At 35.1% G+C, this 18,151-nt stretch overlaps 1 protein-coding gene across 1 annotated transcript; it reads left to right on the top strand.

The window, feature by feature from the left end:
- The first annotated feature begins 1,648 nt into the window (after positions 1-1,648).
- Positions 1,649-6,228, top strand: LOC139891480 (probable GABA transporter 2). The gene is made up of 7 exons (XM_071874452.1): positions 1,649-1,954; positions 2,298-2,514; positions 2,649-2,879; positions 4,300-4,397; positions 4,484-4,801; positions 4,888-5,124; positions 5,734-6,228. Exons 2-7 carry the CDS (start codon positions 2,436-2,438, stop codon positions 6,121-6,123), a joined length of 1,353 nt encoding a protein of 450 aa, XP_071730553.1. The 5' UTR covers positions 1,649-1,954; positions 2,298-2,435; the 3' UTR covers positions 6,124-6,228.
- The last annotated feature ends 11,923 nt before the right edge of the window (positions 6,229-18,151 follow it).

Below are 18,151 nucleotides of genomic sequence, written 5' to 3'. Positions count from 1 at the left end.
AACGTATATTTACTTATATTATATCGTATTTTGCTCAACTAAATTCACAATCGGTGGCAATTTACAATCAAAACATGTGTAATAAATCAAAAATGTAAATATTTAATATTTACATTTGTTATAATCTATCTTAAATTGATAAAATTATCGTTAGATTAACATTTCATTTGATATCCAACGGATATCCATTAACCCGCATAATCCATCGGATATGGATATGGACGGATGAAATGAAATTAAATGGATATGAATATGGATATGGATGAGCAAAATTTAAATGGATATGGATGTGGATATGGCATCATCCGATCCATATCCGATCCATTGCCATCCCTAGGTGGTGGTGGTGGTGGTGGTGGTGGTGGTGGTGGTGGTAGTGGTGATATTAATGAAGATGATGAAGAGGATTATGGGTGAAATTTTTAACAAATTGCAGGGACCAAACGTGTATTTTTGACTAACGATCGTTAATGAATTTGACGAAGATTACCTCAATTTTAAAATTTTTGAACACGTAATCTTTTTCTTGAGCAAAAATAAAATTGAAATTCTTTTCGAACTTATACGATTTGAGTGTTACCTTGATTATCAAATAAAGTAACTTATGTTACTTTTTCAGGCCATTTGTGCTATAAACATCTACAACATTCCTAAACTTGTTGAAGAATTGACCTATAGCAATAAGTGGCCCCATTTTTCCGGATAATTCTTAAGTAGAAACTAACCACAAAATTTTCTCTAAATTTTAACTTATTTTCTTTTCCTTACTTATTAGCTAACATCGAAACTCGATATAAATTCTTTTTTTGTAATTTTTATTATTTTTTTATTTTTACCATTTTCCTTATTCATTCATTTACTCGTATCATTTTACTCTTTATCATTTTTTTTTTCTTTTCCGTACAACAATCATAAATAACTTCAACAAACACGATTCCACGACTTTACCAATCACGAAAAAAATACAACAAATATGACTACAATCTAAACAATCCAAGCTTCTACTCGCAACACTACATCAGATCACATAATGGCAACACTAGTTAGAACATAAGAACTGACGAAAAACTACCACAACCGACACTACGAAATTGAGATATAACCCGTCGATCACACAATCTAACCAAGTGGTGGTATAGCGAAATGTAGAAATATTAGCGGAGAAAGAACTATGAATGCAAAATTATAACCAATATCCACGACTTGAATCCCCGCCCTAAACACCGAATCAACAAGAATCACGATCATGCCAAACATCGAAATAACCCGAAGCCACAAATCTAATATCCCGACCATAAACCTCAAAAACAATGTTCATGAATCTTGAATATAGCCATAACTATCTCACATCGATCCCGATCACTCTTAACACTATGACTCAAAAAGTATGAAAACAACCAAAAGGCACCAAAACAAACCATTTGCAGTCACCATCTAAAATCACAACCTGAACTAACTGGAAGCTACTATCCAAGATCATCTTAAACCATGTTTATAAACAACCCAAAACAATCTACATCAACTCCAATTTAGTAAAACTAAAGCACATGTAGCAATTAATTTAATTTTACTCATAGATACTACTACAATAATATAATATAATACACGGAGTAATATAATGATGTTGAGATTCCTAAGGAGCCTTCTTTCTTTCATGCTGCAAGATTTTCACACCAGAAACAAGATAAACACGATTGTCCTACCATGGACTGTCGATCGGCTTGTGCTCAATACAAGAAAAACGCAATGAAATCAACCTCAAAAGATAATAAGGATTTAGGGTCTTCACAACAAAGTCATTCTAAGGGCAATAAACGCAAGAAGTTTAAGTCTTGTGACTTGAATGAAGATGTTGAATTGGAATTGGAAGAAAGATCTAAGGTCTCTGGAACTGTTGAACAACGAGGCAAAACTCCATCGAACACCATGCCTGGCAAACCCATTAAAGTAAAAGGTAGGCTTCTCAATTCTATGAATAATAACAGAGAAGTACCTTTTTAATTTAATTCATCTTTTTTGCTAAAAAAAAAAAAAAAAAAAAAACAAACTGCTAGCACCTTCTTGAGGAATGAGGCGTGGTAAATCACGAGCGTATTAATATTTAAATATTAATTCTTTTTCTTTTCTCTAAAATTTTTACTACTTGTTTAATAAACTTTCGATAACCTTTTTACCTCCCAAGTCCCAACCATCTACCAATAAAACTAAATGACCATGGCATGTAACCGCGGCCACCATAACTATATGTTTATTTTTATTTCGATTTTAGTCCTAAAAATAATAACTCGAGTATACAGGTTGAGTGTTTGCGCCTCCTCCTATACCCATCGACATCTACTGACGTCATCTTCACATATCTATGATCCTGCATATCATCACCATCGTAACGATCCCTATAATTACAAATTCATTCATGTTTATCTTATCCAATAATCATGGAAGCTTCCAATACACCGGAAAATAAACACACCCAACCGCCAGATGCCGGTGCAGCTTTCGTCCTCGAATCCAAAGGTAAAAATATATATAAAGTAAAAAAAGTTTACATTTTTCGTTAAATTTAACAAGTCTGATCACAACCCATGTTTTATTGCAAGTCTTATACTAAGAAATTTTAAACTTTATTTAATTTGGTGGTTATATAACAGGTGAATGGTGGCACGCCGGTTTTCACTTGACGACGGCAATAGTGGGCCCCACGATACTAACGTTGCCTTATGCGTTAAGGGGTTTAGGATGGGGTGTTGGATTGTTTTGTTTGACGGTTATGGCGGTTGTTACTTTTTATTCTTATTATTTAATGTCACTTGTTCTTGAGTATTGTGAAAACGCTGGCCGACGTCATATACGGTTCCGGGAACTTGCCGCCGATGTGTTGGGTAAATTTCAGATTTTGTTTATCTGTTTAATTATTTAACTGCCTATTTTATGGTGCATTTTTATTTTATGGTGATTATTATTAGTACTTATTATTAGTAGGGAGTTTTTTCATATTGATGCCATAGATTAGATTTCTTACTGAGCGCCTATGTTTAAGATAATTATATTTATATTTATATTTATATTTATATTATGGATGTTGATTCGTACACCACCTGTTTTTAGCCGTCCATATGTTTTATATTATCTTTTAAATTTGATTTAAGTAATTAGTAATTAGTGTTTATGTTTATCAGCTATGACCAAACGCTAAATTACCTATTACGACTTTACTCATTCAGAGTTTATGTATATCCAAACACACCTAACTCGATAGTCACGTGTAAAGAATATATAGGCTAAGTCATCATTTAAGAAGATAGGACCCAAAGATGTTATTGACTATTCACTAATAATCATGTTAGGTTACATTGTTACAAAATCATAACATATCAATAGATGATTCCAAACTACAAACTGGGGAATAATGACAAAATATGTACCAATCTTTTAGTATGGGTTGAAGAGTGAATGGTGTTGTTTGTTTTTTAAGATGTTTTTGTCTGAAGATAACTTAATTCTGTCTGCAGCGCTTAGAAGTACATTTCTAAGTCTGCGAGATTGCAGACAAAATAAGACATTATTTTATCTTATGTCTTCAGAAAAACAAACAGTCTGCAGTAAAACGTCTGCGAGCACGCAGACATAAGATATAATAAGGTCTGCAGACCTAAAAACAAACGACACCAAAGTGAATACTTTCTTTTATAAATTATGAAATCTTACAGTGCTATATTTTTCTTTGGATATATTTAATTCTATGCATTTAAGACCAATTTCGCGATTTTCAAACTGTTTCCAGATAAAAGTTTGGTTCCATCCACTTTTACGAACTAGAATAAACGTACAATCGAAATCGACTTATGTGGTCCAGGGGTCATTTTGAATGTTGGGTCATTATTTGTAGGTGCATTCAATTAAATAATAGGTTTTCTTAGCCTTTTGGGAAGATGATCCTTCAATCTTGTGGTTTAGATTAGATTACAAGCTGGACCATGCATGTGTGTAGGTTGAACTTCATTCTTAAGTCATCTTAATAGTCAATCTTGTCTCTTCATGTGTGTATGGGTCACCATAAGAGCATACATTTTCATACAAATTAATTATGGTGGAAGATGGGTTTTATTCACTTATGATCACATTCTTGATTGAATGCATTAACATTATATAACATTAAAAGTAGCCTAATTAATTCTAAAACAACTTAACTACAGTTGATTATTGATTACATTCTCTTGCTTGAAATATTCATGAAACCATCATCCAGTAGTACCTCTTTTGGTTATGTGACATTTTTTTATCATATTTTTTTTTGTGTAGGGTCAGGTTGGATGTACTATTTTGTGATTTTCATTCAAACGACTATAAACACCGGCATAAGCATTGGAGCTATCTTGCTTGCAGGAGAATGCCTTCAGGTATGCCAAAAATCGAACAAGCCGTCAACTTTCATTCAAATCGATTGCTATGGATCTATATTGAATCATGACATTGGTTTTCATAGATCATGTATTCGAGTCTTTCGCCGAGTGGACCAATGAAACTATGGGAGTTCATAGCAATAGTAACCGGGATCATGATCTTCTTGTCTCAGTTACCTACGTTTCATTCGCTTAGACATGTGAACCTGGGCTCACTTATTTTAAGTCTGGGCTACACGTCAGTTGTTGTCGCTGCTTGTATATATGCAGTCGTCTCAAAAAACGCACCCCGAAAAGATTACTCCTTAGAAGGTTCACAATTCTCAAAGGTTATGAGTGCCTTCAACTCAATTTCCATACTAGCTGCAATTTTTGGTAATGGAATAGTCCCAGAGATACAAGTGAGTATCATTCTTAAAAATAAAAATAAAAAAATTCTTGATTTATTTCTGAAATTCTGTTTTGTCACAAATTAGTTGAATTACAGGCTACTTTGGCCCCACCAGTTAGAGGGAAGATGTTCAAGGGGCTTGTGATGTGTTACTCGGTAATCTTCGTGACGTTTTATTCAGCTGCGGTTTCGGGTTACTTGGTGTTTGGTAACGAAGCTAATTCTAACATTCTTAAGAGCCTAATGCCTGATGAAGGACCTTCGTTGGCGCCAACTTGGCTTTTGGGACTCGGAGTTATTTTCGTTCTTCTTCAACTCTTCGCCATTGGCTTGGTACACACGTACCCTTTAGTTAAAAATAGACAATCAAGTTTGCAAAACTCGGTATTCGGAGAGTACTCGGTCGGGACTTTAGAGAGAGTAATCAACAACTCGGGGATTAATCGGATTGAACTTCTTATACATTTAAATAATATATTTCAAAATTACACGTGTGAATATACAAGAAAATCATAAACATAAAACTTTAACGTAATTGTCTAAAAACATAAGAATAATCGTTCATTTGTTTAAAAACTTTAAAATTATAGTTTAAATTCATAATAAAATGTTCACAAATTCTGACTTTGACTAACTTTGCCCAAAAAATTCGATTTTGACTCGGTAAACCGATTGATTTAACGGATTTTGGAAAATTGGATCGGTTTATTTTTAAAAAGGAGTAATCAGGGGTTTTTTTTTTCCCTGGAAGTGTAGACAATTACGACCAACCTATCGTGACCTGTTTTCTCCTGTTTCAAGTTTTAACCTCAGCCCGTTTTGACCCGTTTCTTAACCCGCCCATATTTTTGCCATGTTTAAGTTGCCCATACCCAACAACTGTAGTGTTGTTTTTGGTCTATTCACATGAATGAAGCGAACTGCTAATATATTTAAAAACAGGTCTACTCTCAAGTGGCGTATGAGATTATGGAAACGAAATCAGCTGATATTAATCAAGGAATTTTCTCAAGACGAAACCTGATCCCAAGGATTATTTTGCGGTCACTTTACATGATCTTTTGTGGTTTCTTTGCAGCAATGTTGCCTTTTTTTGGTGACATTAATGGTGTGGTTGGAGCTCTTGGTTTTATTCCACTCGATTTTATCCTTCCGATGCTTCTCTACAACTTGACTTACAAGCCGTCGAGATCTTCCATCACGTATCGGATCAACAACACGATTATGGTTGTTTTTACAGGTGTAGGGCTTTTGGGTTCGTTTTCTTCAGTTAGAAAACTGGCCCTTGATGCTAGTAAATTTAAACTCTTTAGTAATGATGTAGTTGATTGATTGATTAAATGGACCCATAATGATAATATGAAATACTAGCTAACCTTGACTAAAATATGGAGTCATACTTTAGATATATAAGGATATAGGAATATGATATGGAATTATTTTGTAGCAGTTTCTTTAAAGTTATATATCGATTTATCTAACAATAGTCATAAGAACTGTTATCAACATGTATAAAAGTTTTTGCAAGTAATGGTTATATATTGACTTTAAAGTGACGGTCACTAAGATATACAAAACTTTTTATGTACGTTAACGATAGTAGATAATAAGATAAATCCAATATATTTTTATTAAGACATGATGTTAGAAAATCCTTTATTTTAAAACTACGTACAAAGTGATATGACCTGACCTCTTAAGTAGGATTAAAGTTTCGGGATGTTTAACAACAACAAAGAAAAAACCCTCATAGTGACGTAGTGTCATCCATGAGATTAGTCTGCTCGTAAAGCAAGTCGAAAAATTAAATAAATAAAATGAAATAAAATCAGTATCTATTAATTAAAAACATTTCCGTATATATTAAGAAGGGAGTTTAGTAAATTTCGATAGACGAATCTAAATAATACTTTGTTTTCTCGGAATTTTGTTTCATGATCTAGTTAATTGGGATTGTTGCTGGCTGCGATTAGGGGGTGAATCGTGTGGGTTTTAGTGGTGCGATTCAGGTGGATTTAGGTAATGGTTACTTTATGTTGCTTGTTAATTATTTTATCAGCATTCGCGGGGTTTGGTTAACTCACAGTTATTTGGTGTTATTCACGATTTCTCCCCATGTGTTTTCGGTTCGGTCTTGCCTTTACGGTTCTCTCATTGAAGCACCACCTGGTCGAGTCTTCAAGGTTTTGCTTTCTCGATACACACATTGTTTTATTGTCGTCATAACTAAGTGTTCGCCCGGTTTTGTGTATAGGTGTTAGGCGGAGAGTATCTATGTTGGGAGCATTCTTGGTTTGGGATGCATTCGGATTTATCACGTCGTGTATTGCTTTTCGACGTTCAGTTTTCTATTGTTTTGCTTGGTTCAAGGTTTGTGAAAACGCGGTGGTCTGGATGTCTCAATGATTATTGTTTGGATTGATTGTATAATGTTTGTTTTTAGTATAGCAAGTGTCCGTGTCAGTTGTTATTTGAAAGTTGTTTTTGAAGTTGATCGTCGAATATATTCAAATAGATTGTTGAAATTGCATCAGTTATGTTTTTAGATTTTGGGATCTATTTTAATTTAAATTTAAGCTTTCCGGAAGGTAAAAACAAAACATTCGAATTTAAAGACCTCGACTAATAAATTTTTTTTTGGGGAAGATAACGAGAACTTTTATAAAACGAAAAAACGTTTTTGAAAAGAAAACGAATTCAACAAGAAGTACAAAAGAGGATCCCGGTGAGGCTCGTACCTAGAAGCGGCTACGAAACGAATTATCTATACCGAACCTAACTTAACCTAAACCAAAACCAAACAAAAACAAAAACAAATTAGACGATACAATGAAGTAATAACGCCAAATGACAACGAATCAAGAAACATGAAACCGAAAAAAGAACTCAAATGCCCTTAATGGACACGCCGAATTTAGCCATTTCAGCCCCTTAAACCACTTTCTCTTTACGTTTTTTGGTGATTCTTGTTCCTAGCCGGCGGACACGGGATTTCGGAAGAAACCGTACCCAGTTCACTCTCGGATATACATGTCATCATATTATGAAAAGCCGCAAAAGCCTCGTTGGTCATCCCATGCTTTGTCAACCCCGAAGAAGTGTTGTTGCTCGGGTTCGCATAACCGTTCTTCTTATCTACCTTTCCGGCGATAAATAAGTTTTGAATGACATTCTGTACTCTAGATCATCTTCATGATCCACAAGCTTAAATGATCCCGAGGATAGGTAAAGAATGGAGTGGATAGGGAAGGGGAGAATAATGATAGAAAAGAAAGTAATATAAAATATGTTTGATGTATTCTCGAGTTGAGTTGAAGGTAATGAAATGGAAAATAATTAGAATATACAACTTTACAATTGTACCCTTTTTATGAAAGCAAATTAGTAATTCAGAATCTCAAATTAAAATTGAAGTCAAGATATAAATAAAGATGCATAACAACTGAGAAATCTATTTCGGTGATTCGATCCATACACAAACTTTTTACTGATCTAGTCATGTATCAAAATATATGTTGACTTTTAGTCAAAAGACAAGAATTAACAAGCAAATATAATACAGTATTGTAATTGTATATACAAGTTCATGTGTGACTGTATGATGCTAAAGCATCGTTGATGCACAAAGAATAAAGATTTTGAAAAAAAAAAAAAAAAAGATTTATAAGCTTCTTAAATCATCTACAGTAGATATACCGCATATACCATTTAATATAATATTGTAAAATTATTTTGACATGTAGTATTACTTGATCGAGCTCCGCTGCAGTTATATATTGTAGAAGACCACGTATTTGAGAAATCACGAGTAATAGGGTTAATGGGTATAATGGTTCTTATATTTGTTTTCCATTCCAATCATCTCAAAATTGAAGTGATTGTAATCTATGTAAAAAGCTCATATATTTCCCTTTCAAACCCTTTTCTCTCCACTCTTTCCTTATTAAAAAAAAAAAAAAAAAACTCAAGAATTATTGATTAGTATTTTATCCATTCTAATCCTTTCCTTTTAGCTTATAAAAAAACTCGAGAAAAGTTTTATATAAGTACTTGTAAAAGATTAATCGTGCCTACTCTACTAGGTTCATTATCAAAGCCTCGAAGCCCAAATAAACATTTGGGTAATAGTTTCACCGAAGTGGCTTCAGAACTCAATGCCATGCACCACCGTCTACCGTCATGACCGTCGCCCATTTGTTTCACTCCGTGTCACCAAGCTTTTACTTTACTCAAAATCTCCTCACCATTTCGTTTCTAGTTTCCGTACATTCTTCGATCATTTTAAACTTTTGATATTAACCAGATAATTATATTTATGATCTCTTGTTTTGCCTGTAACCTGTTCGACGAATTGCCTGAACCACTGATAAGCCGCTAGCATTTACTTTAATCAATGACACTCAAGTTACGAAATCCTTTTAAACCATCTAAACTAGATAGAATCACAATGTTGGTTTCCAAAGTCACATCCATGTTAAATTTATCATTAACTATCAAACAAGTAAATCAACTTCACGCTTTAATACTCGTCAACGGACTTAACCATCTCGAACCTATCATAATCACCCAAATCATCAACACACGATCAAATCATTCTGAATCCAGTATTTGTTAAAATAAGAAATTGATCGTTTGTATTGATTAGATGATTATTTGATACAAGCTTGAATTGATTTCTAGCTCCATACTATTAAGTGTTATATACACACAACACATAACGGCTAAATCCTCAAGTGGGTAGGCTCCAAGTTGGTATAAACCAATTATGCTCTTGGGACTCCCAATATGCAAGCTTTTGAGCTGTTATTCTTGGCATTTATTTGACCCTTGTGACTTTAAAGTGGGAAATGATGAAGCTAGAATCTGATCCCAATAAGTCAAATAACCAAATATGGTTATTTGACTTTGTTGCCTCTTTTGATGATGCTGCACTTTAACATGGTATCAGAGCTTACGGTATCGATCTAGTGATCAAGATACTCGTTTTTTTAGCCTCCATCATCTACCAAAGGGATTACTGCCATGTCTAGTGACGGTAGAAATCCCCATACTGAATCATCTGCTGATTCAAGCGATAAATCTGATTTTCAAACCCAACTTGAATTATTTTTTAAAAATGGCATTAGTTTTCAATCTAAACCCAAATTGACTAGTAGCTTTGTAACGACCCGCACTTTTTCGATCGTTCTATACTTATAAGATTAATATTTACATAAATTAAACCTTACCAACATGATAAGCAATCCAAATTGTCGAGACTTATGTTTTTCGAAAAGAGTTTTACACAACGTTTGACCGTCTAGTTTGACCGATGATATCACGAACTATACAATATATGATAATTATACGTTTGTGTATATATATGTATATATACATATTTAACATGACCTAAGAATGTTTTAATATCTCATTTTGTATTAATAACAATAAGTTATAAGTATATTTTGAAACTACTAACTTAAGTTTTCAAAACGATAACCATACGTAACGTTATTTGACTTAAATACTTATGACCTATAATGTTTATACATATATCGTATAAGTAATGTATTTAATCACTTTTAAAGACTTAAATACATAAAACAATATAAGTATATTTACAAAAGATAGCTATATTTGAATCCTCGTTCCGTTTTCTCAAAGATTTCTATACGTATACCTAGGGTATATGTACCCGTATCATACGCAGCTTCTAGATGTATTTACTATTGGTATATACCAATAAAAATCTGCTCCTTAGCAGCCTTAAATGATTAAGAAACATGTGGAACCAACCATTTGTCAAGTAGCATGAATTATTTAGCAAGAAAACAAAGTTAGGTATCTTTTTTTTCCTTTATAACCTAAAAACGTTTTTATGCATGCACACCATTTCTTCACCCCATTTTCTCATACTTACACTTCCATTTCTCTCTCAAAATACTCTTAACTTCATACTTGATCATCTCCAAGCATTTTCCCCATCATTTAGCTTCAAAAACAACACTTAAACCTCATAAGAAAACCTTACAAAAACACTTCAAGAAATCCTTCCAAGAACACCAACTTACTTCCAATCTTTCATCCACTTCCATCACCCTTTTGGTTCTAGGTTCTTACTCCTCTTTTACAACAACCTTGTCCAAGGAACTTGAGGTAGAATCTATGTTCATAACCTTATTCGATTCATATATATATAGCTATCTTATTTTGTGGTAAAAAATTTTAACAACAAGAACATAGTTTGAATGTTTTCAAACTTGTTTGCAAACTAAATAGATCCTTCTAACTTAACTTTTAAAATATTCCAAGACCTGTAATATAACTTAAATATATGCTAATTTAACAAGGTATAACTTGGTTTTTCAAAGATTATCTTAAAAACTGTTTTTACGACGTCGGAGTGCCACCGGGGGCTGTTTTGGGTTGGATAATTAAAAACCATCTTAAACTTTGAATTGGAGGTTTATTTTCTGGAAAAATGATTTTTACTATGAATATGATAACACATAAAAATTTCATGATTTAACTCAAAGTATAAGTATTTTTAGAAAAATAATCATTTAAGGTTGTTTACATGATGGAAAATGATTAACTTCATAAGTTTCACTAAAGTTTGACCTATGCCGTGTGATTTTGAATACAAACTAAGGTATTTACAGTTCATAGTCTTAAATAGGGACTCGATCCAAGGAGATGGCAAGTTGAATCAACGAAAACGGAGTTGTAACGAAGAAACTATGACCGAAACAAAATCGGATATCCAAGACTAGTTTAGCCACGAAAATAATTGGGAAAAATTAAATAAATCACATCTTTTTAAGTTAACATGATATTTTATATATATGTACTTATAATTCAATTTTATATGGTTCAGGATCACCCGTAAACAACACGAGAAGATTAATCATAAGATCCCATGATTGTACGCAACACGTCATTTGACAACACCGGTACTTTATGTACGCAACACGTCATTTGACAACACCGGTACCGTGGGTCAAGATTAATCTCGACCAATACATATACGATGGGGTTTTATTTATTTCGTTGGGGGTTTTATTTATTTCATTGCGGGTATATTAAACATCTAAAAATGAACCATTAAAATTGAATTACTAACAACGAACTGCTAACTACGGACTAAGGAATTATTCAAAGTATTAAAAGTATAACAAGTATATATATGTGACGTTTGTTTAAAAAGAAAAGGTATTGATATATTATATATGGATAGGTTCGTGATATCAACCGGAGACCAAGTCAAATTATATATATATCTTCAAGACGAAAGTGAGTATATAGTCCCACTTTTAAACTCTAAATATTTCGGGAGGAGAATACATGTATTTTATGTTTTACGATATGGACACAAGTAACTGAAAAATATATTCTACGTTGAGTTGTACCACTGGCATACTTCCCTGTAGCTTGGTAACTGTTATTTACAGCGGTATTGTAAACGCGAATCCTGTTGATAGATCTATCGGGCCTGACAACCCCAACCGGACTGGACGACCAGTATTCAACGGTTGCACAGTACTTCGTTTCATGACTACACTTGGTACGGTGTAGTAAGATTTCATAATAAAGGGAATATGCGACGTGATTAAATGTTAAGTATGGTTACCAAGTGCTCAACCACTTAGAATATTTTTATTAAAATGTTTATATATGAAATCTTGTGGTCTATATTTATATCGCTGCCGGCATTAAACCTATATCTCACCAACTTTATGTTGACGCTTTAAACATGTCTATTCTCAGGTGATAATTAGAAGCTTCCGCTGCATCATGTTGAATCTAAGCAGGATCTTGCGTACGCATATTTGTGTCAAAAATAAGACTGCATATCCAAGAACTTGTGTTGTAAAATATGCTAGAAATCGGATTGTTATTATCATTTGTAAAGTTTGTAAGTCGAAGATTATCGCTAAACGATAATCATCTTTATTTTGTCCAAAGCTTGTATCAAAAATAAGGATCATGGTTTGTAATGTATAATATATGCAGTTTTTCTTTAAAAAAATGTCGCATATAGAGGTCAATACCTCGCAATGAAATCATACGTTATCTAACACGTTCTTATGGTTAAGGACGGGTTATGACATGTGGTATCAGAGCGGTGGTCTTAGCGAACCAGGTTTGCATTAGTGTGTCTAACTGATAAGTCGTTAGGATACATTAGTAAGTCTGGACTTTGACCGGGTCTGATTTAAAAACCATTGCTTATCATTGTTGGTTAAAATTTATATGTAAATATTATGTAGTACTAATGGGTTAGTTGTTGTGTGATAGATGTCGGGCTCAAAACTTGTCATCACGTTCAGCGACTCCGAACCAGAATCTTCAGATGGTGTTCCAGTCATTAACCTATCCGATGACGAAAATAATATCTTTGGGGAAGACTCACAAATTCCGGATGAACCGACTATAGAGAACCCGGAAAGTGAACCCGAGGAGGAAAGTGAACCCGAGGAGGAAAGTGAACCCGAGGAGGAAAGTGAACCCGAGGAAGAAATACAGGAAATTACAAAAGACGAGTTCGAACTAGGAAAGAAACGAAAGGCTAATGAATTAGAAAATTCAAATCCCGAGTTTAGTAAGGATGATGTGGCACCAACTCCACTAGACACTACCACCCCTATTCCCGCTATTCCTATTCGTTCTATCCCGGCATCCAGTTCTTTAGTCCCACAGCCAAAATATAGGCAGACAGCCAGGATAAGCGTTAAGCGATTCTTTGAACCTAAACGTCCTAGAAAATAGACCAAACGATGCGCTGCCGTATTAAACCATGGGATCATATAATGTTTTGTATAATATTATTAGTGTGGTTTGTTTAATGTTCGATGTAAGATAAGCATATGTAAAATAGTGAAGTGTGAAATGCAATAATTTTCCATGGTTAAGTATTATTTAGATGGTAGTAATTGATTCTGTACTAAGCTATTAAGTATGGACATTAACGGGTAGGTACTACCCTAGATATAATTATAAAACGCTAATAAGAAGAAAAGGCTTTTATAATAATACCTGGTTCATATTATTAATAAGCTATAATGTACTGTAAATATGCACTACATCTATAATAATCCATGTGAATAATTATTTTCTTTCATTAGGAAATGGCGCGATTGAATCGAATGACGGAACAAGAAATCCAGGAACTCATCAATCAGCGAGTGAACGACAGAATGTTATGGGTCGAGGCTGCAAGAGGTGCTACAGTTAACCCAAATCCTCGTGTGGGGTGCACTTACAAAACTTTTCAAGCTTGCAAGCCCTCATCATTCAGTGGAACAGAAGGACCAATCGGTTTAACCCGGTGGATAGAAAAGATGGAGACTGTGTTTAAAATCAGTGGTTGTGTTGAAAAGGACATGACCAAGTATGCATCGTGCACTTTACAAGATAGTGCACTCACGTGGTGGAAAAATTATGTGAAGGCTGTAGGAGGAGATGTAGCTTATGATACTCCGTGGGAAGAATTCAAAACAATGTTAATCAACGAATATTGTCCAAGGAACGAGGTTAGGAAGTTGGAAGATGAGTTACGAAGTCTGAAGGTTATTGGTACTGAAATCACCAACTACAATCAGCGATTCATGGAATTAGTTTTGCTATGTCCTGAATTGGTTCCAACCGAAGAACGGAAGATTGAAATGTACAAAGATGGTTTGCCCAAAAAGGTCAAGGCAAATGTTACAGCATCGAAACCTAAGACAATTCATGAAGCTATAACCATGGCAAACGAACTAATGGATCAGGTCATCATGGATAAGAAAGTATCCAATACTGATATGAAGGTATCAGGTAACAAAAGAAAGTGGAATGGAAATTATGATCGAGGTAACCAACAACAATCTTTTAAGAAACAAGAAAACACGCAAGGTGCGGGTAGTGGTTTAAGCTTTGGTTATAAAGGACAAAATCCTTTATGCAACCGATGCCACAAACATCACTCTGGTTACTGTAATGTGGTATGCAACAAATGTAATCGAAAGGGTCATCTTGCTGAAGATTGTAGGGCTCTCGTTACAAATACAAATGGTACCAAGACTCTTGCCACCAATGCAAATAGAACTGCTTTGGCTACCATTACTTGTTTTGGGTGTGGAAAACAAGGTCACTATAAGAGCCAGTGCCCGAATCCAGAGAAGAATATCAGACCTGCACGTGGGAGAGCATTTGTTATTAATGCTAGAGAGGCATGTGAAGACCCGGAGCTTGTTACGGGTACGTTTACCATTAATAACTTATCCGCATCTATTATATTTGATACTGGTGCTGATAGAAGTTACGTGTGTAGAGACTTTCACGCTAAATTGAATTGTTCATCCTTACCTCTAGATGCTAAGTACATGATTGAGTTAGCTAATGGTAAACTAATTAAAGCAGATAAAATTTGCCGTGATTGTAAAATAAATTTAGCCGGAGAAACATTTAAGATTGATTTGATACCCGTAGAATTAGGAAGTTTTGATGTAATAATCGGCATGGACTGGATGTCCAAAATAGGAGCTGAAGTTGTGTGCGCCAAGAAGGCAATTCGCATTCCTCGTAAGGATAAAACGTCAGTAATGATTTATGGAGAGAAGGGTAAATCAAAGCTAAAACTCATTAGTTATTTGAAAGCTCAAAAGTGCTTGAAGAAAGGGTGCTATGCTATCTTAGCACATGTTAATAAAGTCGAAAAGAAAGGAAAAGAGAAGTGCATCAATGACGTGCCTGTGGCAAGAGATTTTCCTGAAGTATTTCCGGAAGAGTTGCCGGGATTACCTCCATTTAGATCTGTAGAATTTCAAATAGATCTTGTACCAGGAGCTGCACCGGTTGCCCGTGCTCCATATAGACTTGCACCGTCCGAGTTAAAAGAACTTCAGAGTCAGTTAAAAGAATTACTGGATCGTGGATTCATACGACCAAGTACTTCACCGTGGGGAGCTCCAATTTTATTCGTCAAGAAGAAAGACGGATCTTTCCGAATGTGTATAGATTATCGTGAATTAAATAAGTTAACTATCAAGAATCGGTATCCACTACCGAGAATTGACGACTTATTTGATCAACTCCAAGGATCATGTGTGTACTCGAAAATTGACCTAAGATCGAGCTATCATCAATTACGTGTCAAAGAAGAAGATATACCGAAAACTGCTTTTCGGACACGCTACGGTCATTACGAATTTTTGGTCATGCCGTTTGGATTGACGAATGCGCCAGCTGTATTCATGGACCTCATGAATCGAGTTTGTAGTCCATATTTAGATAAGTTTGTTATCGTTTTCATTGATGATATTCTTATCTATTCCAAGAGTGAGCAAGAGCATGATCAGCATTTAAGGTTGATATTAGAGTTGTTGAGAAAAGAACAGCTATATGCTAAATTTTCTAAATGTGCTTTCTGGTTGAAAGAAGTGCAATTTTTTGGCCACGTTGTTAGTAGCAAAGGAATTCAGGTTGATCCAGCAAAAATTGAAGCCATTGAAAAATGGGAGACTCCTAAGACACCAACGCAGATACGCCAATTTTTGGGTTTAGCCGGTTATTATAGAAGGTTTATTCAAGATTTTTCCCGAATAGCTAAGCCGTTGACAGCGTTAACGCAAAAAGGGAAGAAATATGAATGGACCTCTGAGCAGGAGAACGCATTTCAAATACTAAAGAAGGAGTTAACTACGGCACCTATTTTATCGTTACCAGAAGGGAACGATGATTTTGAAATATATTGTGACGCTTCACGACAAGGTTTTGGTTGCGTTCTTATGCAACGGAAGAGAGTTATTGCATACGCATCCCGACAATTGAAGATTCACGAGCGGAATTATACGACGCATGATCTAGAATTGGGAGCAGTTGTGTTTGCATTGAAGATGTGGAGACACTACTTGTATGGGGTTAAATTCACTGTGTTTACTGATCATAAAAGCCTTCAACATATTTTTGATTAGAAACAATTGAACATGAGGCAACGTAGGTGGGTCGAGTTAATAAACGACTATGATTGTGAAATTCGCTATCATCCCGGGAAAGCGAACGTAGTGGCCGATGCTCTAAGCAGAAAGGAACGAGAACCAATCCGAGTTCGAGCAATGAACATAAAAATTCGCATGAATCTCAACTCACAAATCAAAGAGGTTCAACAAGAAGCACTCAATAAAGAAAACATAAGAAATGAAATAATGAAGAAGTATGAGAAGCAACTCGTTATACGGGAAGACGGAATTCGATATTTTGCAAATCGTATTTGGGTACCGAAGTTGGGTGGATTAAGGAAGTTGATATTGAACGAGGCACATAAGACAAGATACTCGATACATCCTGGAGTTGGAAAGATGTATCAAGATCTTAAGACACGTTATTGGTGGCCTAATTTAAAGACAGACGTAGCAACATATGTTGGGGAGTGTTTAACTTGTTCCAAGGTCAAAGCAGAACACCAGAAGCCGTCAGGGTTACTTCAACAACCAGAAATCCCAGAATGGAAATGGGATGGTATTACCATGGATTTCATCACGAAGTTACCAAAGACTGCCTGGGGTTACGACACCATTTGGGTGATTGTTGATCGTCTCACCAAGTCTGCACATTTCTTGTCTATAAAGGAAACGGATAGAATGGAGAAATTATTACGATTATATATAAAGGAAATAGTTTCAAGGCATGGAATACCTATTTCCATTATATCTGATCGTGATAGTAGATTTACCTCAAAGTTCTGGCAATCACTACAGGAGGCACTAGGAACTCGTCTGGATATGAGTACCGCATATCATCCGCAAACCGACGGGCAGAGTGAAAGAACAATTCAGACTCTTGAAGACATGCTCAGGGCATGTGTGATCGATTTTGGAAACGGATGGGATAAGTATTTACCGTTAGCAGAATTCTCGTATAATAATAGTTATCATGCGAGCATTAAAGCTGCACCATTCGAAGCATTGTATGGAAGGAAGTGTAGATCTCCTATCTGTTGGAATGAAGTAGGAGATCGACATTTAATTGGTCCCGAGATCATACACGAAACGACTGAGAAGATAGTACAAATCAAGGAGAGATTGAAAACAGCCCGTAGTCGCCAAAAGAGCTACGCCGATGTCCGAAGGAAACCATTAGAGTTTCAGATCAGTGACATGGTTATGCTAAAGGTGTCACCTTGGAAAGGTGTGATACGTTTTGGAAAAAGGGGTAAACTGAACCCAAGATATGTAGGCCCGTTCAAGATCATCGAACGCATTGGACCGGTAGCTTATCGACTCGAGTTACCGCAACAACTCGTCGGAGTACATAATACCTTTCACGTCTCGAACCTTAAGAAGTGTCTTGCAAAGGAAGACCTCACCATTCCTCTTGAAGAAATCCATGTCGACGAGAAACT

Source organism: Rutidosis leptorrhynchoides, chromosome 2, assembly GCF_046630445.1.
Source record: "Rutidosis leptorrhynchoides isolate AG116_Rl617_1_P2 chromosome 2, CSIRO_AGI_Rlap_v1, whole genome shotgun sequence".
Lineage (NCBI taxonomy): Eukaryota > Viridiplantae > Streptophyta > Magnoliopsida > Asterales > Asteraceae > Rutidosis > Rutidosis leptorrhynchoides.
This window is presented reverse-complemented; position numbering and strand designations above follow the sequence as displayed.